General features: G+C 39.7%; 1 protein-coding gene across 1 annotated transcript in view; it reads right to left on the bottom strand.

Annotated features, from left to right (window-relative positions):
• Positions 1 to 13,569, bottom strand: part of serinc4 (serine incorporator 4) — a 108,286-nt gene extending 94,717 nt beyond the window's left edge. Inside the window, exon 1 of the mRNA XM_061887679.1 lies at positions 12,749 to 13,569. Within this exon, the coding sequence (XP_061743663.1) occupies positions 12,749 to 12,775 (27 nt within the window). The 5' untranslated portion in view covers positions 12,776 to 13,569. The remainder of the gene's footprint in view (positions 1 to 12,748) is intronic.
• Between the last annotated feature and the right edge of the window lie 8,173 nt (positions 13,570 to 21,742).

The raw sequence follows: 21,742 nt of genomic DNA, 5'->3' as shown, positions 1-21,742 counted from the left end.
TTTTATTTGTTCGAGTGTTTCTCTTAAGGCAGTGGTTCTCCAACTTTTTTCAGTGATGTACCCACTGTGAACATTTTTTGAATAATTCAAGTAGCCCCTAATCAGAGCAAAGCATTTTTGGTTGAAAAAAAGAGATAAAGAAGTAAAATACAGCACTATGTTATCAGTTTCTGATTTGTTAAATTGTATAACAGTGCAAAATATTGCTCATTTGTAGTGGTCTTTCTTGAACTATTTGGAAAAAATGATATAAAAATAACTAAAAACTTGTTGAAAAATAAACAAGCGATTCAATTATAAATACAGATGTATACACATAGAAGTCATCATCAACTTAAAGTGCCCTCTTTGGGGATTGTAATAGAGATCCATGTGGATTCATGAACTTAATTCTAAACATTTCTTCACAAAAAAATAAATCTTTAACATCAATATTTATGGAACATGTCCACAAAAAATCTAGCTGTCAACACTGAATATTGCATTATTGCATTTCTTTTCACAGTTTATGAACTTACGTTCATATTTTGTTGAAGTATTATTCAATAAATATTTTTATAAAGGATTTTTGAATTGTTGCTGATTTTAGAATATTTTTAAAAAATCTCACGTACCCCTTGGCATACCTTCAAGTACCCCCAAGGGTACGCGTACCCCCATTTGAGAACCACTGTCAAACAGGTGTCAAACTCAAGGCCTGGGGGTCAGAGGGGTAAATCTGGCCCAATGCATCGTTTTATGTGGCCCGTGAAATCCTGGAAATGATATGTCAATAAAGTACTTAATTTTTTCTTATTAAAGGTATTCATACATTTCATTTTTACAGAAAAAAATAAATGTACTGCATGTAATTGCATATATTTTCAACTTTATCAGTAAATCATCCATCCATCCATCCATTTTCTATCGCTTGTCCCTTCAGAGTCGCGGGGGGCGCTGGAGCCTATCTCAGCTACAATCGGGCGGAAGGCGGTGTACACCCTGGACAAGTCGCCACCTCACCACAGGGCCAACACAGATAGACAGACAACATTCACACTCACATTCACACACTAGGGCCAATTTAGTGTTGCCAATCAACCTATCCCCAGGTGCATGTCTTTGGAAGTGGGAGGAAGCCGGAGTACCCGGAGGGAACCTACGCAATCACGGGGAGAACATGCAAACTCCACACAGAAAGATTGAACCCAGGACTACTCAGGACCTTCGTATTGTAAGGCAGACGCACAAACCCCACTTCCACTGTGCTACCAATCAGTCAATCAATCACTGTTTTTACTTATATAGCCCTAAATCGCAAGTGTCTCAAAGGGCTGCACAAGCCACACCGACATCCTCAGATCATATCCCACATCAGGGCAAGGAAAAACTCAACCCAGTGGGATGACAATGAGAAACCTTAAATTATCCTTCATTACATTTTTTTTAGAATAAAAATTAACGTGTAAATATCTGCTTGACTTGAAGTCCCATCAAGTTGTACTTTGTGAAAATTACTTTTTCAATGTGCGGTAAAAAAACTGTCTCGTCAGTCGCCAAAATAAAATGTTTCCTTTCATAATAATATGTTGTACAAGGGGCCAGGCTTCCGTCAATCGCATATACAGAATGAAGCCTTTTTGTGTCTCGGTCTTCATTATTACTAAGAATATATGCTGATCATCAAATACTTGAAGGAGAAATCGCAATCATATTATACTGCACACGCAATGTGATTCATCAACACTCATCACCATTTTGGGAGCACTATTTTGTGTTGTATTATGCACGTTCGAAAAGGACGTCCAAACGGCTGTGAGAGAGGAGTGCTCGCGCTGCAAAGACCCACAATGGACATATAATCCTCCATCCTACGTGTGTATATCTGTCACAACGGGTCTAACATGATACTGTGAAAGTTCAATCCATAGTGGCTCCAACACAGCCGTGAGAGTTCAGTTCAAAGCGGATCCAAGACAGCAGTGAGAGTCCCGTCCACAGGAAACCATCCCAAGCGGAGTCGGATCAGCATTGTAGAGATGTCCCCAACCGATACACAGGCGAGCGGTCCATCCTGGGTCCCGACTCTGGACAGCCAGTACTTAAGGGAGGGGGGACAGAGGAGAAAAAGAAAAGAAGCGGCAGATCAACTGGTCTAAAAAGGAGGTCTATTTAAAGGCTAGAGCAGGGGTGTCAAACTTAAATACAGAGTGGGCCAACATTTAAAACTGAACGAAGCCGCTGTCCGAGGTTGAACAAATTAATCCTTTAATAGGGACCCAAACAAATTTTGCATTGAATATTGACCAAGCAAGGCTTATATAACTTTATAGTGACATGCAAAATCAAGTTTTAAATAATAATAATAAAAAAATATCGATGGCATATCAAATAAAATAAAAATACAAATTGAATGCCTCTTTTCGGCGGCGGGTTTGAGTTGGGGCAGGGTTTGGTGTTAGCGGGGGTGTATAATGTAGCGTCCCTGAAGAGTTAGTGATGCAAAGGGTTCTGGGTATTTGTTCGGTTGTGTTTATGTTGTGTTACGGTGCGGATGCTCTCCCGAAATGTGTTTGTCATTCTTGTTTGCTGTGGGTTCACAGTGTGGCGTATATTTGTAAAAGTTTTAAAGTTGTTTATACAGCCACCCTCAGTGTGACCTGTATGGGTGTTGACCAAGTATGCCTTGCATACACTTGTGTGTGGCAGTAGAGTGTTGCAACTCTTAAAATGTGTTTTGTGGCACTTCCAACTATGACCACAGCGTCAGTTACTATGTAGAGTGGCACTGTCTATAATTTTCAGCGAACTGCATGGCAAAATGATTAACCCCCTACCTTCCTCTTACAAGTGATCCACCCAGGAATGGGCCCATATGACTCTCTTCACTACTGTATGCAATACGAGAGTACAGGAATACGGAAATGGCCTCCAGTCTTCTGTTGCCAAAATGTGGCAGAAACTCAAAATTTGCCATCAGAAAACAAGCCTAAAATGACCAAATTTGGGGAGGTAATTTTATCACTAAACATCGTTTTTAGCTTCAATACTATAAAATAAGTGTCTAAATTTGTAGTATTTGAGAAGCACTTCATGGAGACGTCACCCAGTTGCACAAAAGCGCAAGTTTTTTTTTTATATTCTTTTGGATTATTTTGAGTCTATCATGAACAACACCCACCCAGCCACTGGAAAGGTTCGTTCTTTTTTGCTTAACGTTGCCTGATGTACAATAACTATTGCATTAGTGCACTCCATGTACTGTTGTGTACGTGCCTCTGTTTGGTTTTACTGGGTTTTTTTTTTTCCTCTGTCAGCCCAAAATAGGCAGGCTGTGTGAAAGCAATCACTTTGTCAGCCTTAGAGGGGATTTGGAATGAGTTGAAACAGTGTGAAAGCAACACTAGAAGGGAATGAAAGCAGTGTGTCGATATCGACTGGCCTTTTAAAAGCGCTGAGTGCATGTAGAGAGTCAGATTAGATTTGGGTTAATGTGCACGGCGCCTACCGGGATAATCCTGTCGTTGTTCAGGCCTCCTTGCTATGAGGATGACCTTCTCCAGCCCAGGCAACACACTAACTGTAACCTACCACACTCACTGAGGCCTCAGAAAAGCCCGCGCTGTACACGTCAGCGTACAGACCAATAACAGAACGAAACGTTGTTGTAATATTTAGCTTTAGTTCAGGCTTGAAAGGAGAAATGTTAAAATTTCCACGCTCCATACAGTCTCACACACTTTTGTTTTAGCAGTGCAAAATAATTGAAAGTACAAACCTTAAAAAGGGCTCCTTGCAACTTATTCACAGTAACATTTTTCAAAGCAGAAAATATAACAGGAACACCACCGGCTAAGTCAGGGGTCTGCAACCTGCGGCTCTTTAGCGCCTCCCTGGTGTGACGGTTTGCCGGCATCGTGGTGCGGGTTTGTTCTCTCAATTATGCAATCGGACTTGGACACAGCGTGGAGGTAAGAAATGATGATTTATTTACACTAAAAAACAGACTAAGAACAGAAAAACTTGCACCAGGCATAAACAGGCAAAACAAAGAGCTAGCATGGGAGTTAGAAAACAGGAAGCACAGCGTGGAAGCAAGCAAGTACAAAAATAGTGTTACCACAGTCGGGAATCAGCGTCGTCACCTGTTGCATGGAACAGAAACTAGGAAGCGAGTACGAGTCAACTGAAAAGACAGGCTTAAAGGCCTACTGAAACCCACTACTACCCACCACGCAGTCTGATAGTTTATATATCAATGATGAAATATTAACATTGCAACACATGCCAATACGGCCTTTTTTAGTTTACTAAATTACAATTTTAAATTTCCCGGGACTTCCGTCTTGGAAACGTCGTGTAATGATGACGTGTACACAGGACGTCACGCGTTTTTTGGAAGTATGAGCGCTACGCACACGCACAGGTAAAAGTCGTCTGCTTTAACGGCATAATTACACAGTATTTTGGAGATACGTGTTGCTGAATCTTTTTCAATTTATTCAATTAATATTGGAGAAGTCACAGTAGAAAGATGGAGTTGGAAAGCTTTAGCTTTTAGCCACACAAACACACGGTGATTCCTTGTTTAAAATTCCCGGAGCTGAAACTTTCCTATGGATCAGAGTGCGGTCAAGCAGATATGGATACTCTCCGAATGTCAACCAGCAGGTTTCGGTGAGAAAATTGTGGTTAAAAAGTCGCCACTTACCGATATCAGCTGAGCTTGTGCCGTCGACACCCGTGAGACATGGCGTCAAGACACCCGTGGACAAACCCCTCCGACTATCAGGTAATATTAAACTCACTAAAACCCTAGCAACACAATAGAAAGATAAGGGATTTCCCAGAATTATCCTAGTAAATGTGTTTAAAAACATTGGAATACGTCCCAATGCTATCGCGTTTTTGTTTTTTTGAACTCGTTTATTTATTTATTTATTTTTTCTAGTCCGTCGCTATCAATATCCTCAAACACAAATCTTTCATCCTCGCTCAAATTAATGGGCAAATTGTCGTTTTCTCGGTCCGAATAGCACTTTTTGTTGGAGGCTCCCATTAAAAACAATGTGAATATGTGAGGAGCCCCCACACTTCTGACGGCATCGTCTGCGACTTCCGGTAAAGGCGAGGCTTTTTCAGGAAGTACCAAAAGTGGTGAACTTTATCGTCAATTTTCTCTACTCAATCCTTTCAGCAATAATATGGCAATATCGCGAAATGATCATGTATGACACATAGAATGGACCTGCTATCATCGTTTGAATAAGAAAATCTCATTTCAGTAGGCCTTTAAATAAGGAGAGTCATTACAAACAGGTGTGAGTCCGGAAACAAGAAGCAGGTGAAACTAATGCGTGACTATGGTAACAGAACAAACAGGAACTAAGGAAGTCAAACACTAGCAAGATCCATCCATCCATCCATTTCCTACCGCTTATTCCCTTAGCAAGATGTGATACAAAAACGGAACAGAACCATAATATGTCATGATCCGGGCAGCGGATCATGACACCTGGAGCTTTTCAAAAATGTATGAAAGTAGAAAGAGATTGGGGAAAAATATGTTTTAGTTTTAATAGAGTTTCTCTAGGACAGGGGTCTCAAACGCAATGTACCTGGGGGCCACTGGACGCAGAGTCTGAGTGAGGCTGGGCAGAAAGGAAAGATTTCCTCCAAAAAAATGTTGCATACTCCTCAGCATGTCTAGTTGTATAATGACGTGTTTCAAATTGTATCCCTTGTGCACCGCAACTTTCTCTGTGCAAATAAGACATGTCGGCGTGCTCCTGTGCTCAACAAAGAAATATTGCATCTCCCACTTTTCCTGGAATTGTCTTTGCTCATCACTAACCTTTCTCTTCACCGCAGGCTTTGAAAAATACATATTTGGGGTTCTGGAATATATTTGTATTTCGACGACGCACAGAGAATAATGTAATTTCCGCAATGTGTGTTGTTCCGCTTTTCCTCCCTACAGCAACACGGCGGTCGACGGAAAATAGCCAGGAAAGTACTGGGATAGCGAGCGCAAAAAAGTGACGGCTCCCGGGGTGTTTTCCGGCGTCATATAGAAATATATGTAGTGTTCATCCTGTGAGGCAATGCAAATTAAACAATATAAAAAACAAATAACGGTTTGAATTGGTCCAGGTTATCGGGGACTGTTATTACTGACGGACAGATGTCGCGGTGTGACTGCAGCCGGGAACGTAAAAAAAACCCTCGTCTCCATGGGAACGTCTCTGTTGCTTTCACTCATTTGCTGCTTTTCCACTAACGCAGGGGTAGGCAACCCAGAACGTTGAAAGAGCCATTTTGGACCCAAATAACACAACGCTGTCAAGCGCCATTCATATAAAACTTGCGGGCCGCGCTAACATTAAACTTTCATAATAAGGTGGGGGCCGCAAAATAATATCTTGCGGGCCGCGTGTCTGAGACCCCTGCTCTAGGAGGACAATCCCACTATTTATGTTAAACATGCTTTTCTGATGAGAGTATTTGGCGAGTGCCGTTTTGTCTTGTTAATTTTGGCAGTCCACAAACTCACCAGAGTTTGTTTACATGTACAACTTTTTAGTTTTATGCCACTCTTTCTTTTTCTCATTTTGTCCACCAAACTATTTATGCTGTGTGTGAATGCACAAATGTGAGCTTTGTTGATGTTATTGACTTGTGTGGAGTGCTAATCAGGCATATGTGGTCAGTGCATGACTTCACGCTAATCAATGCTAACATGCTTTTTAGGATAGCTTTATGTACATATTGCATCATTATGCCTCACTTGTTTGTATATATGAGCTCATTTATTTTCCAATGTCCTCTGTCTATTTAATTTATATCTGCATTTTTAATGACATATTTGTATGTAATATTGCCTGCATTTCAGCTTGTATAGATCTTTATAAATCAATTCGAAGAAGACAGCCCACCATTTTCTTTAACTTGGACCAATGGCCATTCTAAGCCAGTAATATCTAAATGTTATCTCACCCTCTGAGAAGCCTCTCTCTGTTTTACTAATGTTTATCATTGTTGTAAAAATGGTTGGAATAAATATTATACAAACCCTGTTTCCATATGAGTTGGGAAATTCTGTTAGATATAAATACAAACGGAATACAAAGATTTGCAAATTCTTTTCAACCCATATTCAGTTAAATGCACTACAAAGACAATATATTTGATGTTCAAACTCAAAAAACTTTGTTTTTTGCAAATAATAATTAACTTAGAATTTCATGGCTGCAACATGTGCCAAAGTAGTTGGGAAAGGGCATGTTCACCGCTGTGTTACATCACCTTTTCTTTTAACAACACTCAATAAACCTTTGGGAACTGAGGAAACTAATTGTTGAAGCTTTGAAAGTGGAATTCTTTCCCATTCTTGTTTTATGTAGAGCTTCAGTCGTTCAACAGACCGGGCCCTCCGCTGTCGTATTTTAAGCTTCATAATGCACCACACATTTTCGATGGGAGACAGGTCTGGACTACATGCGGGCCAGGAAAGTACTCGCACTCTTTTTTTACGAAGCCACGCTGTTGTAACATGTGCTGAATCTGGCTTGGCATTGTCTTGCTGAAATAAGCAGGGACGTCCATGAAAAAGACGGCGCTTAGATGGGAGCATATATTGTTCCAAAACCTGTATATACCTTTCAGCATTAATGGTGCCTTCACAGATGTGTAAGTTACCCATGCCTTGGGCACTAATGCACCCCCATACCATCACAGATGCTGGCTTTTGAACTTTGCGTCGATAACAGTCTGGTTGGTGCGCTTCCCCTTTAGTCCGGATGACACAATGTCGAATATTTCCAAAAACAATTTGAAATGTAGACTCGTCAGACCACAGAACACTTTTACAGTTTCCATCAGTCCATCTTAGATGATCTCGGGCCCAGAGAAGCCGGTGGCGTTTCTGGATGTTGTTGATAAATGGCTTTCGCTTTGCACAGTAGAGCTTTAACATGCACTTACAGATGTAGCGACAAACTGTATTTAGTGACAGTGGTTTCCTTAAGTGTTCCTGAGCCCATGTGGTGATATTCTTCAGAGATTGATTTCTGTTTTTGATACAGTGCCGTCTGAGGGATCGAAGGTCACGGTCATTCAATTTTGGTTTCCGGCCATACTGCTTACGTGGAGGGATTTCTACAGATTCTCTGAACCTTTTGATGATATCATGGACCGTAGATGTTGAAATCCCTAAATTTCTTGGAATTGCACTTTGAGAAACGGTGTTCTTAAACTGTTTGACTATTTGCTCACACAGTTGTGGACAAAGGGGTGTACCTCGCCCCATCCTTTCTTGTGAAAGACCGAGCATTTTTTTGGAAGCTGTTTTTATACCCAATCATGGCACCCACCTGTTCCCAATTAGCCTGCACACCAATGTGATGTTCCAAATAAGTGTTTGATGAGCATTCCTCAACTGTATCAGTATTTATTGCCACCATACCCAACTTCTTTATCACTTGTTGTTGGCATCAAATTCTAAAGTTAATGATTATTTGCAAAAAAAAAAATGTTTATCAGTTTGAACATCAAATATGTTGTCTTTGTAGCATATTCAACTGAATATAGGTTGAAAATGATTTGAAAATCATTTTATTCCATTTATATTTACATCCAACACAATTTCCCAATTTATATGAAAACGGGGGTTGTAATCCTTTAATCCCATTTTAAGAATATGAATTACTAAATTGTGACAATGCCACCTAATTCACCAAAACGTGTCCATCTCACAGCCCGATTTCCTTTCACCGGGAGCGAGCGTAAACTAGTTTGACAAACACATATTGCTCATGGGCCAGCATTCCTGGGGGCCCCTTTCACTGTCAGATAATTGCTGCAGCTTTGTGGGAGAGGAGGAAGTTCCAGCGGGGACAAACAAAAAGCAAATTAGAGGATGCGAATGGTGGCTTGGGAGAATGTGTTCAATCTATGCTTTCAATATTCATGTGCAATAACTGCTGGCACTAATCCAAGCTTTGACAACTCGGTCACCAGAGTAGGACTACGACAACACTTGAACAGTCTTTGCAGCTTCACAGCATGCCATAGACACGTGATTTGACAGAAACGCAACCTATCTCCAGATGGAATACCAAACCATTTGCAAAGTAAGGTGCAAACACGCCCGCCTTCCGCCAGATTGTAGCTGAGATAGGCGCCAGCGCCCCCCGCGAACCCAAAAGGGAATAAGCGGTAGAAAAGACAACTAGTCTATGTTAGCCTGTAGCGCCGTTCAGCTGGGTGAAAAGTGTAGCCTTTTGATTGATCGATTGAAACTTTTATTAGTAGATTGCACAGTGCAATTGACCGCTTAATAGTAACACCCGAATAAGTTTTTCAACTTGTTTAAGTCGGGGTCCACGTTAATCAATTCATGGTAATGGTTAGTGCGGCCTGCAAGTTTTATATAAATGGGGCTTGACAGCGTTGTGTTATTTGGGTCCAAAATGGCTCTTTCAATGTTCTGGGTTGCCTACCCCTGCATTAGTGGAAAAGCATATAAAAGCAAATATATACTATCAGCATAATACAGTCATCATACAAGTTAATCATCAGAGTATATACATTGAATTATTTACATTATTTACAATTCGAGGGGTGGGTTGTGGAGGGGGAGGGGGGATTTGCCAAATGCAAATTATGCAGCAAAGGTCCTCAGCATCATCCAAAACATATTTTAATAGCTTAATTTAGTAAAGCATTCACATAATCATCACATCACATTTTCTCTCTGGTACTCATCGAGGGTAGACGCTCCCCTTTCCTCTCCTGCTTGCTTCTTTGTCTTGTCTTAACTTTCTTGTTGCCTCTTTTTGCACTGCTCTCCAAATCTAAACATTGGAACTATTTAACTGGCCTCAACAAAATTGACAAGATCTTGGGTTTGGGGGAACCTGCTGTCGTGACGGAGCGGTTGTTGCTGGACAAACTACAGACTCCTAGGGAGAAGAAGGAGGTGAAGATATCCACCTATTCGGAATTATGACAACAGGACATCTGCTGATTGAAGTAAGCGTTGCTCTGGTTTGTCGACAAATTGGAAGTTGCTGGCAGTCTTCAAAGTACCCCAAAGCTGCCACAAATGATTGGAGGATGCGGGAAGAACTGTGGATTACATCGGACTGTCTACCCCGCAGTTTTGAGGACCAGTCATAGACAATTTAGAGTGAAAAGCAAATTTTATTTTCACCCGCATACAAAACATTCTAACTTGGATTTTTTTCCCTGGCTTCGAGACTCTCCCGAAGGACAGTGCACTGAAGACACAACAAACTCCCTTCTTGTCTCTCATGGACATACACCTGTTGTTGTTGACTTTGGACTAGCGACTGCACAATACATCAAGGCCGCGGAACAGAGACACACTACGGGCTTACACACACACGCACACATCCACAAAAATATACGCCACACACACCCCATCCCCCCCAATCCAACGCCCTCGACGCAAATCCCATAGGGGTGATGAATAGACGGTCAGCGCCTGAGAGCTGCGGCCTACCTCCATGACCTTGAACTACCTTCCCTCTTAGGAGCCCAGTCTAGATTGTATTTTTTTACTCATCCTTCCCCAGCGTTTACCTTTTTCCCATCTTTTACGGGGCGCCTTATGGCGACCCATCAGCGTTCTTGTTCTGTAACCCTGTACACTGTTTGTTTGTCTAATCTTGAACAGGTTTGTGCTGAAAACAAAGTTTCGTTGTACTTGTGCAATGACAATAAAGACCTATCCTATCCTATCCTATCCTGTAAAGAGTATGCAAGTATTTTACCGTCAAGTTGTGCCACGAAAAAAGGTGAACATGACAACAGTCATTAAATCTACTGGTGTATTGGAAGACCTACTCTTGTCACTTAGATTAAAATTTCACTTTATTTGATTCGATTTTGACTCTTTTATTATCTTTGTAGTTTAAGGTGACCATATTGTGAAATCCTAAAACCGAGGACACATATATGCGTGCCAAGGCGGGCAGCACGCCAAGACCGTGACTAGGTGAACATTTGCCAATAATACTTGACCTAGCTTTATAAATAATATATTTATTTAAATAAAGCATTTTTTCTCCTCTGTTGACAGCAGTGTTGGCGCTAGGAATTTTCTAAATTGGTCCCATGGACCCCATCAAGTTATAAAAATGGGGTCCCACAGTAAATGTTTGGGGTACCCACTTTTTTGTAAGCGTTTTGAAAACAAATGAGAAACGTATGCATTGTCCCGTTATATCTCACATTATATATTGTGATTTGGGAAAAAGGTTGTCATAAACGTTACTTCATTCATTAAAATAAATAATATAAAAAGAAGACACATTTGTATGTATTTGTCAATGTATTTAGTTATAAACATTCATTCACTTTCTTCTTTCCTTCATGGATCTAAACCAGGCCTGGCAATTATTTTGACCCGGGGGCCACATTTAGAGAAAAAAAATGTGTCTGGAAGCCGGTATATCTATTTTTAGGGACACTAATACAAAACTTCACAATAATGTCTGATTGAATGGTAAAAACGTTATGACAGACCGCCTTAAAAAACGTACTGGAATTTTACATTTTTCTGTGAACGATAAAACACTGAATATTTACAAAATATGAACGCCACACCCCCTTTCGATCAAGATATTTTACAATCAAGTGAAACACAACAAAAATGCAACAAACAGTGAAATATGAACACAAAAGGTACAAAATAAACCCACCTAAAATCTGATATATCACTGAGCTTTAGAACTTTGTTGTGAAAAGCTCCTTCCATGTCCGTGGAAACGCTTCCCGCCCACACTGCTTGGTGCCTCGTCTGAGCTGCTGTGACGTAGATGACCATAGTAACTAATTTGATGACCATAGTAACTAATTAATTACCATAGTAATTAATTACCATAGTAACAAATTAATTACCATAGTAACTAATTAGATGACCATAGTAACTAATTAGATGACCATAGTAACTGGTATATCATCCATAAGCGCAGATTCCAACCATTGAAATACTTTTTATAGTTGAAGACTTACGGTCATTAGAAAACATGAGTGCACATCATAATGGCAGCTACACTCCCTACAAATCCCGTTTCCATATGAGTTGGGAAATTGTGATTGATGTAAATATAAACGGAATACAATGATTTACAAATCCTTTTCAACCCATATTCAGTTGAATATGATACAAAGAAAAAATATTTGATGTTCAAACTGAAACTTTTTTTTTTTTGGAAAATAATCATTGACTTTAGAATTTGATGCCAGCAACACGTGACAAAAGAAATTGGGAAAGGTGGCAATGAATACTGATAAAGTTGAGGAATGCTCATCAAACACCTATTTGGAACACCCCACAGGTGTGCAGGCTAATTGGGAACAGGTAGGTGCACTGACACAAATAAAGTGTGATTAAAAGATAAATAAATTAATAAAGTAATTACAATATAGAAGGTATAAGTCTTTTTTTTTTACACAAATGTGTAAAAATATAAAATGTATGGCTAGTGTATATTTAGTAAGCTGGGACATGCAACAAATGATATGTTTGTGTTTCTAAGGGTTAAGGGTAGTTTAAATTCATCTTTTAAATTGTATCTAATAAACATGCAAGACACTGCTAGACATAGAAAAGTATTTTATATTTAGATGTTATATTTCCACATTGGCCCACATACTACATCTGTCATTCCAATAAACTATTTGTTTTAGGTCCTCTGCCCCAGCCCTACATTTTGTAGGATGACCACCAAGCAGGTCTTACCTGAGCTCTAACACCACGTCCTGACATCACGTCCCTGAGGCCCCAAGTGGGAAAAAAAACAATTTTTTTTTAAACTCTGAAGTTGATATCCGTTAGTCATAAAGAAGTATGAAAGGGTTGGCGTGATGAAAGCAGCGCTTTATCAGCCACTGTGCCATTCCCTCAATAATAAACACACATTTCCTGGAGGAGCCAGAACTCCATACCGAAAGCACTCTTGTGATTTTCAGTCCTCCCGAGAAGCAGTTTTCTCTTTTCTTAATCTGATTATGTCAGGCGGATTAAAAAGGCGTACACACAGGAAATGTGTGGAGAAATCTTATTTGTTGCAGAGGTTGAAAGGTGATTTCTGTCCAAAGACAATTAAAGCTCTAAGTATAGAAAAAGAACAAGAAGCAAATGAAGTAATCCGGACTACGGTGAGACTGCATAATCCAATTATTGTTTTACAAAACAACAAGATCACACAGACGTTGATCTTTAACCGCAGGATTAAAAACATACTCATAATCGATCTGTGTGAATACTGTGGCGCAGTGATGCCACATCCAGGAACTTTTAGTTTGGTTCCTTTTTACCTCCCAAAAAACTCCCGGGGAAACCTTTCTCCCGATTTCGAACTGGACAACAATATCGGGGGCGTACCTTAAAGGCACTGCCTTTAGCGTCCTCTACAGCCTGTCGTCACGTCCGCTTTTCCTCCTCACAAACAGCGTGCCCGCCCAGTCATATATTATTTGTGGCTTTTGCACACACACAAGTGAATGCAAGACATACTTGGTCAACAGCCATACAGGTCACGCTGAGGGTGGTCGTATAAACAACTTTAACACTGTTACAAATATGCGCCACACTGTGAACCCACACCAAACAAGAATGACAAACACATTTCGGGAGAACATCCACACCGTAACACAACAGAAAAAATACCCAGAATCCCTTGCAGCACTAACTCTTCCAGGACGCTACAATATACACCCCCGCCCACCTCAACCTCCTCATGCTCTCTCAGGGAGAGCATGTCCCAAATTCCAAGCTGCTGTTTTGAGGCATGTTAAAAAAAAATAATGCACTTTGTGACTTCAATAAGAAATATGGCATTTTTTACCATAACTTGAGTTGATTTATTTTGGAAAACCTTGTTACATTGTTTAATGCATCCAGCGCGGCATCACAACAAAATTAGGCATCTCCTGAAGTCGGAGGTCTCAAGGTTGGCAAGTATGGGTACAGTCAGACTCCATAATTGCTTGTGTTGTTGTTGTGGGTCAGTACAGTGTGTGTGTGTGTGTGTGTGTGTGTGTGTGTGTGTGTGTGTGTGTGTGTGTGTGTGTGTCATAGGATGCCACCTGTGCAACAAATCCAGTCGGGAAATGTCCTCGCTCCTAAATATTCCAAAGTCAACTGTCGGCTTTATTATAAGAAAATGGAAGAGTTTGGGAACAACAGCAGTGCTGCCTTAGGGATCGAAGGTCAGGGGCATTCAATGTTGGTTTTCAGCCTTGCCGCTTACGTGCAGTGATTTCGGATTATTACGGATCATAGATGGTGAAATGCCTATATTCCTTGCAATCGTTCATTAAGAAATGTTGTTCTCACGTATGGGCTAAACTAGAGATGTCCGATAATATCTACACCCCGATATTATCGGCCAATACATGCTTTAAAACAGGCCTGGGCAATAATTTTGACTCAGGGGCCACATTTAAAAAAAAAACATGTATCTGGGGACCGGTATATCTATTTTTAGGAAAACTAATACAAAATCTCACAATAATGTCTGATTGAATGCTAAAAACGTTATGACAGACTGCCTTAAATAACGTAATGGAATTTTAACTTTTTCTATGAATGATAAAACACTGAATATTGACAAAATATGAATGTCACACCCCCTTTCGATCGACATGTTTTACAATCGAGTGAAAAAAGAACAGAAATGCAATAAACAATGAAAAATGAACACGAAAGGTACAAAATAAACCCACGTATAATCTGATATATCACTAAACTGTAGAACTTTGTTGTGAAAATCTCCTTCCGCATCTGTGGAAACACTTCTCGCCCACACTGCTTGGTGCCTCGTCTGAACTGCTGTGACGTAGATGACCATAGTAACTAATTAATTACCATAGTAACTGGTATATCATCCAAATGCGCAGACTCCAACCATTGAAATACTCAGTATAGATGAAGACTTAAGGTCATTAGAAAACATGAGTGCACATCATAAAGGCAGTTACACTTTCCATCTTAAAGATCTAAAAAAAAGGATTTGGGAATGTCCGGCAGGCCAGAATGACAAGCTCACTGGGTTGCATGTGGCCCCCGGGCCTTAATTTTCCCAGGTCTGCTTTAAAATGTAACGTTGGATATTATCGGTATCAGTTTCAAAAAGTAAAATTCATGACTTTTTAAAACGCTGCTGTATGTAGTGGTACACGGACGTAGGGAGAAATACAGAGCTCCATTAAACCTTAAAGGCACAGACTTTGCATGCCAGTCCAATCACATAATACCTACGGCTTTACACACACACAAGTGAATGCAAGCATACTTGGTCAGCAACCATAAAAGTCACACTGAGGGTGGCTGTATAAACAGCTTTAACACTGTTACAAATATGCGCCACACTGTGAACCCACACCAAACAAGAGTGACAAACACATTTCGGGAGAACATCTGCCCCGTAACACCACATAAACACAACAGAACGAATACCCAGAACACCTTGCAGCACCAACACTCCCAGGACGCTACAATATACACCCCCGCCCACCTCAACCTCCTCATGCTCTCTCAGGGACAGCATGTTCCAAATTCCAAGCTGCTGTTTTGAGGCACGTTAAAAAAAAATAATGCACTTTGTGACTTCAATAAGAAATATGGCATTTTTTACCATAACTTGAGTTGATTTATTTTGGAAATCCTTGTTACATTGTTTAATACATCCAGCGGGGCATCACAACAAAATTAGGCATAATAATGTGGTAATTCCACAACTGTATATATCTGTATCGATTGATATCGGAATCGGTAAATTAAGAGTTGGACAATATCAGATATCAGCAAAGAAACCATTATCGGACATACCTAGGCTGAACTACTCACTCAAGATTGCGCCCGAATGTGTGGCACTAAGTCTTGCCCTCTCTGTGTTGCTTGTGATAAGTCTACCAACTCGAATTTTTAGACATCGAACTACACATAAAGTAGTTCGATGTCTCCCCCCGATCCTCACCGGTGTACCAGCTTACCTTTTGGGTACAGAGGCTCTTCCCGCCGGACGACGACGCAGAGGAAACACAGTGGTTGCTTGACCAGACAGAAGGTGGCTCAGACAGCTGAATTTCCTAGTTTGCTATACCGTATTTTTTGGAGTGTAAGTCGCACCTTCCGAAAATGCATAATAAAGAAGGAAAAAAACATACATAAGTCGCACTGAAGTATAAGTCGCATTTTTTGAGGGAAATTTACTTGATAAAATCCAACACCAAGAATAGACATTTGAAAGGCAATTTAAAATGAATAAAGAATAGTGAACAACAGGCTGAATAAGTGTACGTTGTATGAGGCATAAATAACCAACTGAGAAGGTGCCTGGTATGTTAACGTAACATATTATGGTAAGAATCATTCAAATAACTATAACATATAGAACATGCTATACGTTTACCAAGCAATCTATCACTCCTAATTGCTAAATCCCATGAAATCTTATACGTTTAGTCCAGGGGTCGGCAACCCAAAATGTTGAAAGTGCCATATTGGACCAAAAATACAAAAACAACTCTGTCTGGAGCCGCAAAAAATGAAAAGCCATATTACATACAGATAGTGTGTCATGAGATATAAATTGAATTATGAGGGCTTAAAGCAGGGGTCGGGAACCTTTTTGGCTGAGAGAGCCATTAAAGGCAAATATTTTAAAGTGTATTACCGTGAGAGCCATATAATATTTTTTACCACTGAAAAAAAAAAAAATGTATGCATTTTTAAGTAAGACCAACATTTTTAGAGTATAATAAGTCTTATTTTTGTTTTATAACATTTTTATTCTTAAGCTAACCAATAATAAATCAAATAGTTGATACCATTGATGCGACTTCTTGAACAGGTGTGGTAGGAAACGGATGGATGAATTAAAATGCATTAGAATGTTTTATATTTTCAACGTTATTTTTAATACTGATTACCAGCGGAATTAGAGAAAAAAATGTGTCTAAGGGCCGGTTTATCTGATTTTTAGGAACACTAATACAAAAACTCACAATAAAGTCTGATTGAATGCTAAAAAAGTTATGAGAAACTGTCTTAAAAAAACAGAATGGTATTTTACTTTTTTTTTACTGAACGAGACACCCAGAATGTACATGAAAATAAAGCATGTGGGATTTACAATATAAACTATGAACGATAAAACACTGAATATTGACAACATATGAACGTCACACCACCTCTCGATCGACATATTTTACAATCAATGCAACAAAAATGCAACAAACACAGCGAAATATGAAAGTGAAGGGTAAAAAAAACCCACTTACAATCTGACACATCACTAAACTTTAGAACTTTGTTGTAACAATGTATTTCCGTGTCTGTCCCTGACACCCGCATTTCAGGTTGACTGCTCTGGAAACACTGTGGAAACGCTCACCACCCACACTGATTGGTGCCTCGTCTGAGCTGCCCTGACTTAGATTATTACCACAGTAACAAATTAGATTAGCATAGTAACTAGTGTATCATGCAAAAGAGCAGATTTCAACCATTGAAATACTTTGTATAGTTCAAGACTCACGGTAATTTGAAAACATCACTGCACACCATAATGGCAGCTGTAATTTCCATATTGAAGATCTAAAAAAATTATTTGGGAAAGTCCGGCGGGCCTGATTGAAAAGCATAACGGGCCGCAGGTCTGGTTTTAAGCAATGTCAGCTAAGATGTATCTGAGAGCCAGATGTAGTCATCAAAAGAGCCACATCTGGCTCTAGAGCCATAGGTTCCCTACCCCTGGCTTAAAGGAAACTAAATGAGCTCAACTATACCTACCAATGAGGCATAATGATGCAATATGTACATACAGCTAGTCTAAATAGCATGTTAGCATCGATTAGCTTACAGTCATGCAGTGACCAAATATGTCTGATTAGCACACTCCACATAAGTCAATAACATCAACAAAACTCACATTTGTGCATTCATGCACAACGTTATACGTTTGGTGGAAAAAATGAGACAGAAAAAGAAGGTGCATAAATCACGTCCTAGAAAGTCGGAGAAAGTTATACATGCAAACCAGGGATCACCAACGCGGTGCCCGCGGGCACCAGGTAGCCCGTAAGGAACAGATGAGTAGCCCGCTGGCCTGTTCTAAAAATAGCTCAATTAGCAGCACTTACCAGTGAGCTGCCTCTAAATTTTAAATTGTATTTATTTACTAGCAAGCTGGTATCGGTTTGCTTGAATTTGAAAATCCTAGAAAATATTTTAAAGACTTGGTCTTCACTTGTTTAAATAAATTCATTTATTTTTTTAGTTTGCTTCTTATAACTTTCAGAAAGATAATTTTTGTGAAAAAATACAACCTTAAAAATGATTCTAGGATTTTTAAACACATATACCTTTTTACCTTTTAAATTCCTTCCTCTTCTTTCCTGACAATTTAAGTCCATTTTCAAGTATTCTTTTTTTTTTTTTTATTGTAAAGAATAATAAAAACGTTTTAATTCTTCATTTTAACTTCTGTTTTTTCGACAAAGAATATTTGTGAAATATTTCTTCAAACTTATTATGATTAAAATTCCCAAAAATTATTCTGGCAAATCTACAAAATCTGTAGAATCAAATTTAAATCTCATTTCAAAGTCTTTTAAATTTCTTTTAAAACTTTTGTTCTGGAAAATCTAGAAGAAATAATGATTTGTCTTTGTTAGAAATATAACTTGGTCCAATTTTTTATATATTCTAACAAAGTGCAGATTGGATTTTAACATATTTAAAACATGTGATCAAAATTCTAAAATTAATCTTAATCAGGAAAAATTACTAATGATGTTCCATAATTTTTTTTTTTAATTTTTTCAAAAAGATTCGAATTAGCTAGTTTTTGTCTTTATTTTTTTCGGTTGAATTTTGAATTTTAAAGAGTCGAAATTGAAAATAAACTATTTTTCAAAATGTAATTTTCATGTTTTTCGTGTTTTCTCCTCTTTTAAACCGTTCAATTTAGTGTTTTTTTTCATTATTTATTCTCTACAAAAAACCTTCCGTAAAAGGAAAAAAACACGTACGACGGAATGACAGACAGAAAATACTCTTTTTTTTTTATATATAGATTTATTTAATAAAGGTAAATTCTGCAAATTGGCTATTTCTGGCTATTTATATAAGTGTGTATCAAACTGGTAGCCCTTCGCATTAATCAGTACCCAAGAAGTAGCTCTTGGTTTCAAAAAGGTTGGTGACCCCTGATGTAAACAAATTAGGGTGAGTTCGAGGACCGTCAAAATTTGTAGGACAAAACTGCGCTCGCCAAATACTCGAATCAGTGAAGCATGTTTAATATAAACTGTGTGCTTTATAGCAATTAGGGAGGTTTGTGTCATGTTTGTCCTCATACAGAAACCAAATTAAAACAAAAAATATGTTTTTTCCCCCTCATCATTTCCATTTTTTCATATATTTTTGAAAAAGCTCCAGAGAACCACTAGGGCAGCGCTAAAGAGCCGCGGGTTGCCGACCCCTGGTCTAGTCTCTTATGTGAATGATATTATTTGATATTTTACGGTGATGTGTTAATAATTTCACATATAAGTCACTCCTGAGTATAAGTCGCACCCCCTGCCAAACTATGAAAAAAACTGCGACTTACGAATACGGGACTCTTTGGGTCCTGCCAGTGCCGTCGGAGTGAATGTGGTGACGCACTCTCGGCGTCTCTGCCGCCGTCGCTACCTTCAAAATGGAGTGGATCACAGCAACATTCACTCGCCTTGTCGGAAAACCAAGACAACTATCATTCGATCTCCTATCACAGGGGTCGGGAACCTTTTTGGCTGAGAGAGCCAAAAAGCCACATATTTTAAAATGTATTTCCGTAAGAGCCATATAATATTTTTTTTTAACACTGAACACAACTAAACGTGTGCATTTTTAAGAAAAAACAAAATTTCTAGAGTATAATAAGTCTCTTATTCTTTGTAATAACATTGTTATTCTGAAGCGAACTGTGGAGGGGGCGTGGCCTGCGGGCCTGCAGCGAAGCGGGGTGTTGCCAGGACCAGCTTCGAAATCAGCGACAAGTGCGTAGATGGCCCACCTGGGCCTTGTTATCTAATCACCTGTCGCTCTGTTATAAGCAGCAGCCGGGAAGAGAGACGGGGTTGGGGCTGGATCAAGAGCCAAGTGAGGACAAAAGAGAAAAAGACACTGGAAAGCAACTGAGACTTATTGAAAAATCCAACAATATTGTAACCCTAAAACAGGCTCTCATGGCGGTGCTTGGTGGTCTGAAGAACCCCCAGGAGGGCAAGCCCCACACTAACCAATAATAAATAAATGACTTCTTACCATTAACGCAACTTCTTGAACATAAAAAAGCATGAGAATGTTTGATATTTTGAACGTTATTCTTAACACTGTGATTACAAGTGGAATTATTCATTACTTATCGTGTTAGGCAATGTCAGCTCAGATTTATCCGAGAGCCAGATGCAGTCATCAAGAGTCACATCTGGCACGCGAGCCATAGGTTCCCTACCCCTGTCCTATCAGGTGTGCTCTGATTATTGCCAGATCGCTGATGAATAAAACATTTATTCTAAAGGATTACTACTTGTCACAGGATTTGGATTTAATGTCTGTGAGTGAGACCTGGCTGTGTATGGGGGACTCTGCCGCATTCTCTGAACTTTTGCCACCTGATTGTGCGTATTTTAACTCTCCCAAGAACCACTGGACGCGAAGGAGTCGCCATGATCCTTTTTAAAAAGGCCGCTACCTGCAAATTACTTCCAGCCCCCTCTTTCTCCAGCTTTGAACTTTGCATGTTTGAGCTGCTTCACTCCAGCCCACTACTGTGTGCTGTGATTTACTGTCCTCCTAATCATAACAGACACTTTATAAATTACTTTTCTGAAGGTTTTTGTCCAGTGTGGTACCTAAATATGACAGACTTATAATTGTTGGAGACCTCAATGTTCATATCTGCTGTCCTTTGAATCCACTCTCTAAAGGCTTTTTACGCATTTTGGACTCTTTAATTTTGTGCGAGATCTTGCTGGTTCCACACAAGAACAGGGCCACACGCTGGATCTTGCAATGGCACATAATCTTGATATTAATAACGTTCAAATACGTGATGCTATCTTCTCTGACTATAAGAAAATATTGCAACATTTCAACTTGGTTTGAGGAAACAAGAAAATGTAAAATCAAGTATTTATCTAATCAATAGGTTTTACAGATAAAATACTACACGGTCTAGCTCCATCCTATCTTGCCGATTGTATTGTACCATATGTCCCGGCAAGAAATCTGCGTTCAAAATTATTAGTGATTTCTAAAGCCCAAAAAAGAGCGTTTTCCGTTCGGGCTCCAGTACTCTGGAATGCCCTCCCGGTAACAGTTCGAGATGCTTCCTCAGTAGAAGCATTTAAGTCTCACCTTAAAACTAATTTGTATACTCTAGCCTTTAAGTAGACCTCCTTTTTAGACCAGTTGATCTGCCGCTTCTTTTCTTTTTCTCCTCTGTCCCCCCCTCCCTTGTGGAGGGGGTCCGGTCCGATGACCATGGATGAAGTACTGGCTGTCCAGAGTCGGGACCCAGGATGGACCGCTCGTCCGGACCCAGGATGGACCGCTCGCCTGTGTATCGGTTGGGGACATCTCTACGATGCTGATCCGACTCCGCTTGGGATGGTTTCCTGTGGACGGGACTCTCGCTGCTGTCTTGGATCCGCTTTGAACTGAACTCTCGCGGCTGTG

This window comes from Nerophis ophidion, linkage group LG25, assembly GCF_033978795.1.
Source record: "Nerophis ophidion isolate RoL-2023_Sa linkage group LG25, RoL_Noph_v1.0, whole genome shotgun sequence".
Taxonomy (NCBI): Eukaryota; Metazoa; Chordata; class Actinopteri; order Syngnathiformes; family Syngnathidae; genus Nerophis; species Nerophis ophidion.
This window is presented reverse-complemented; position numbering and strand designations above follow the sequence as displayed.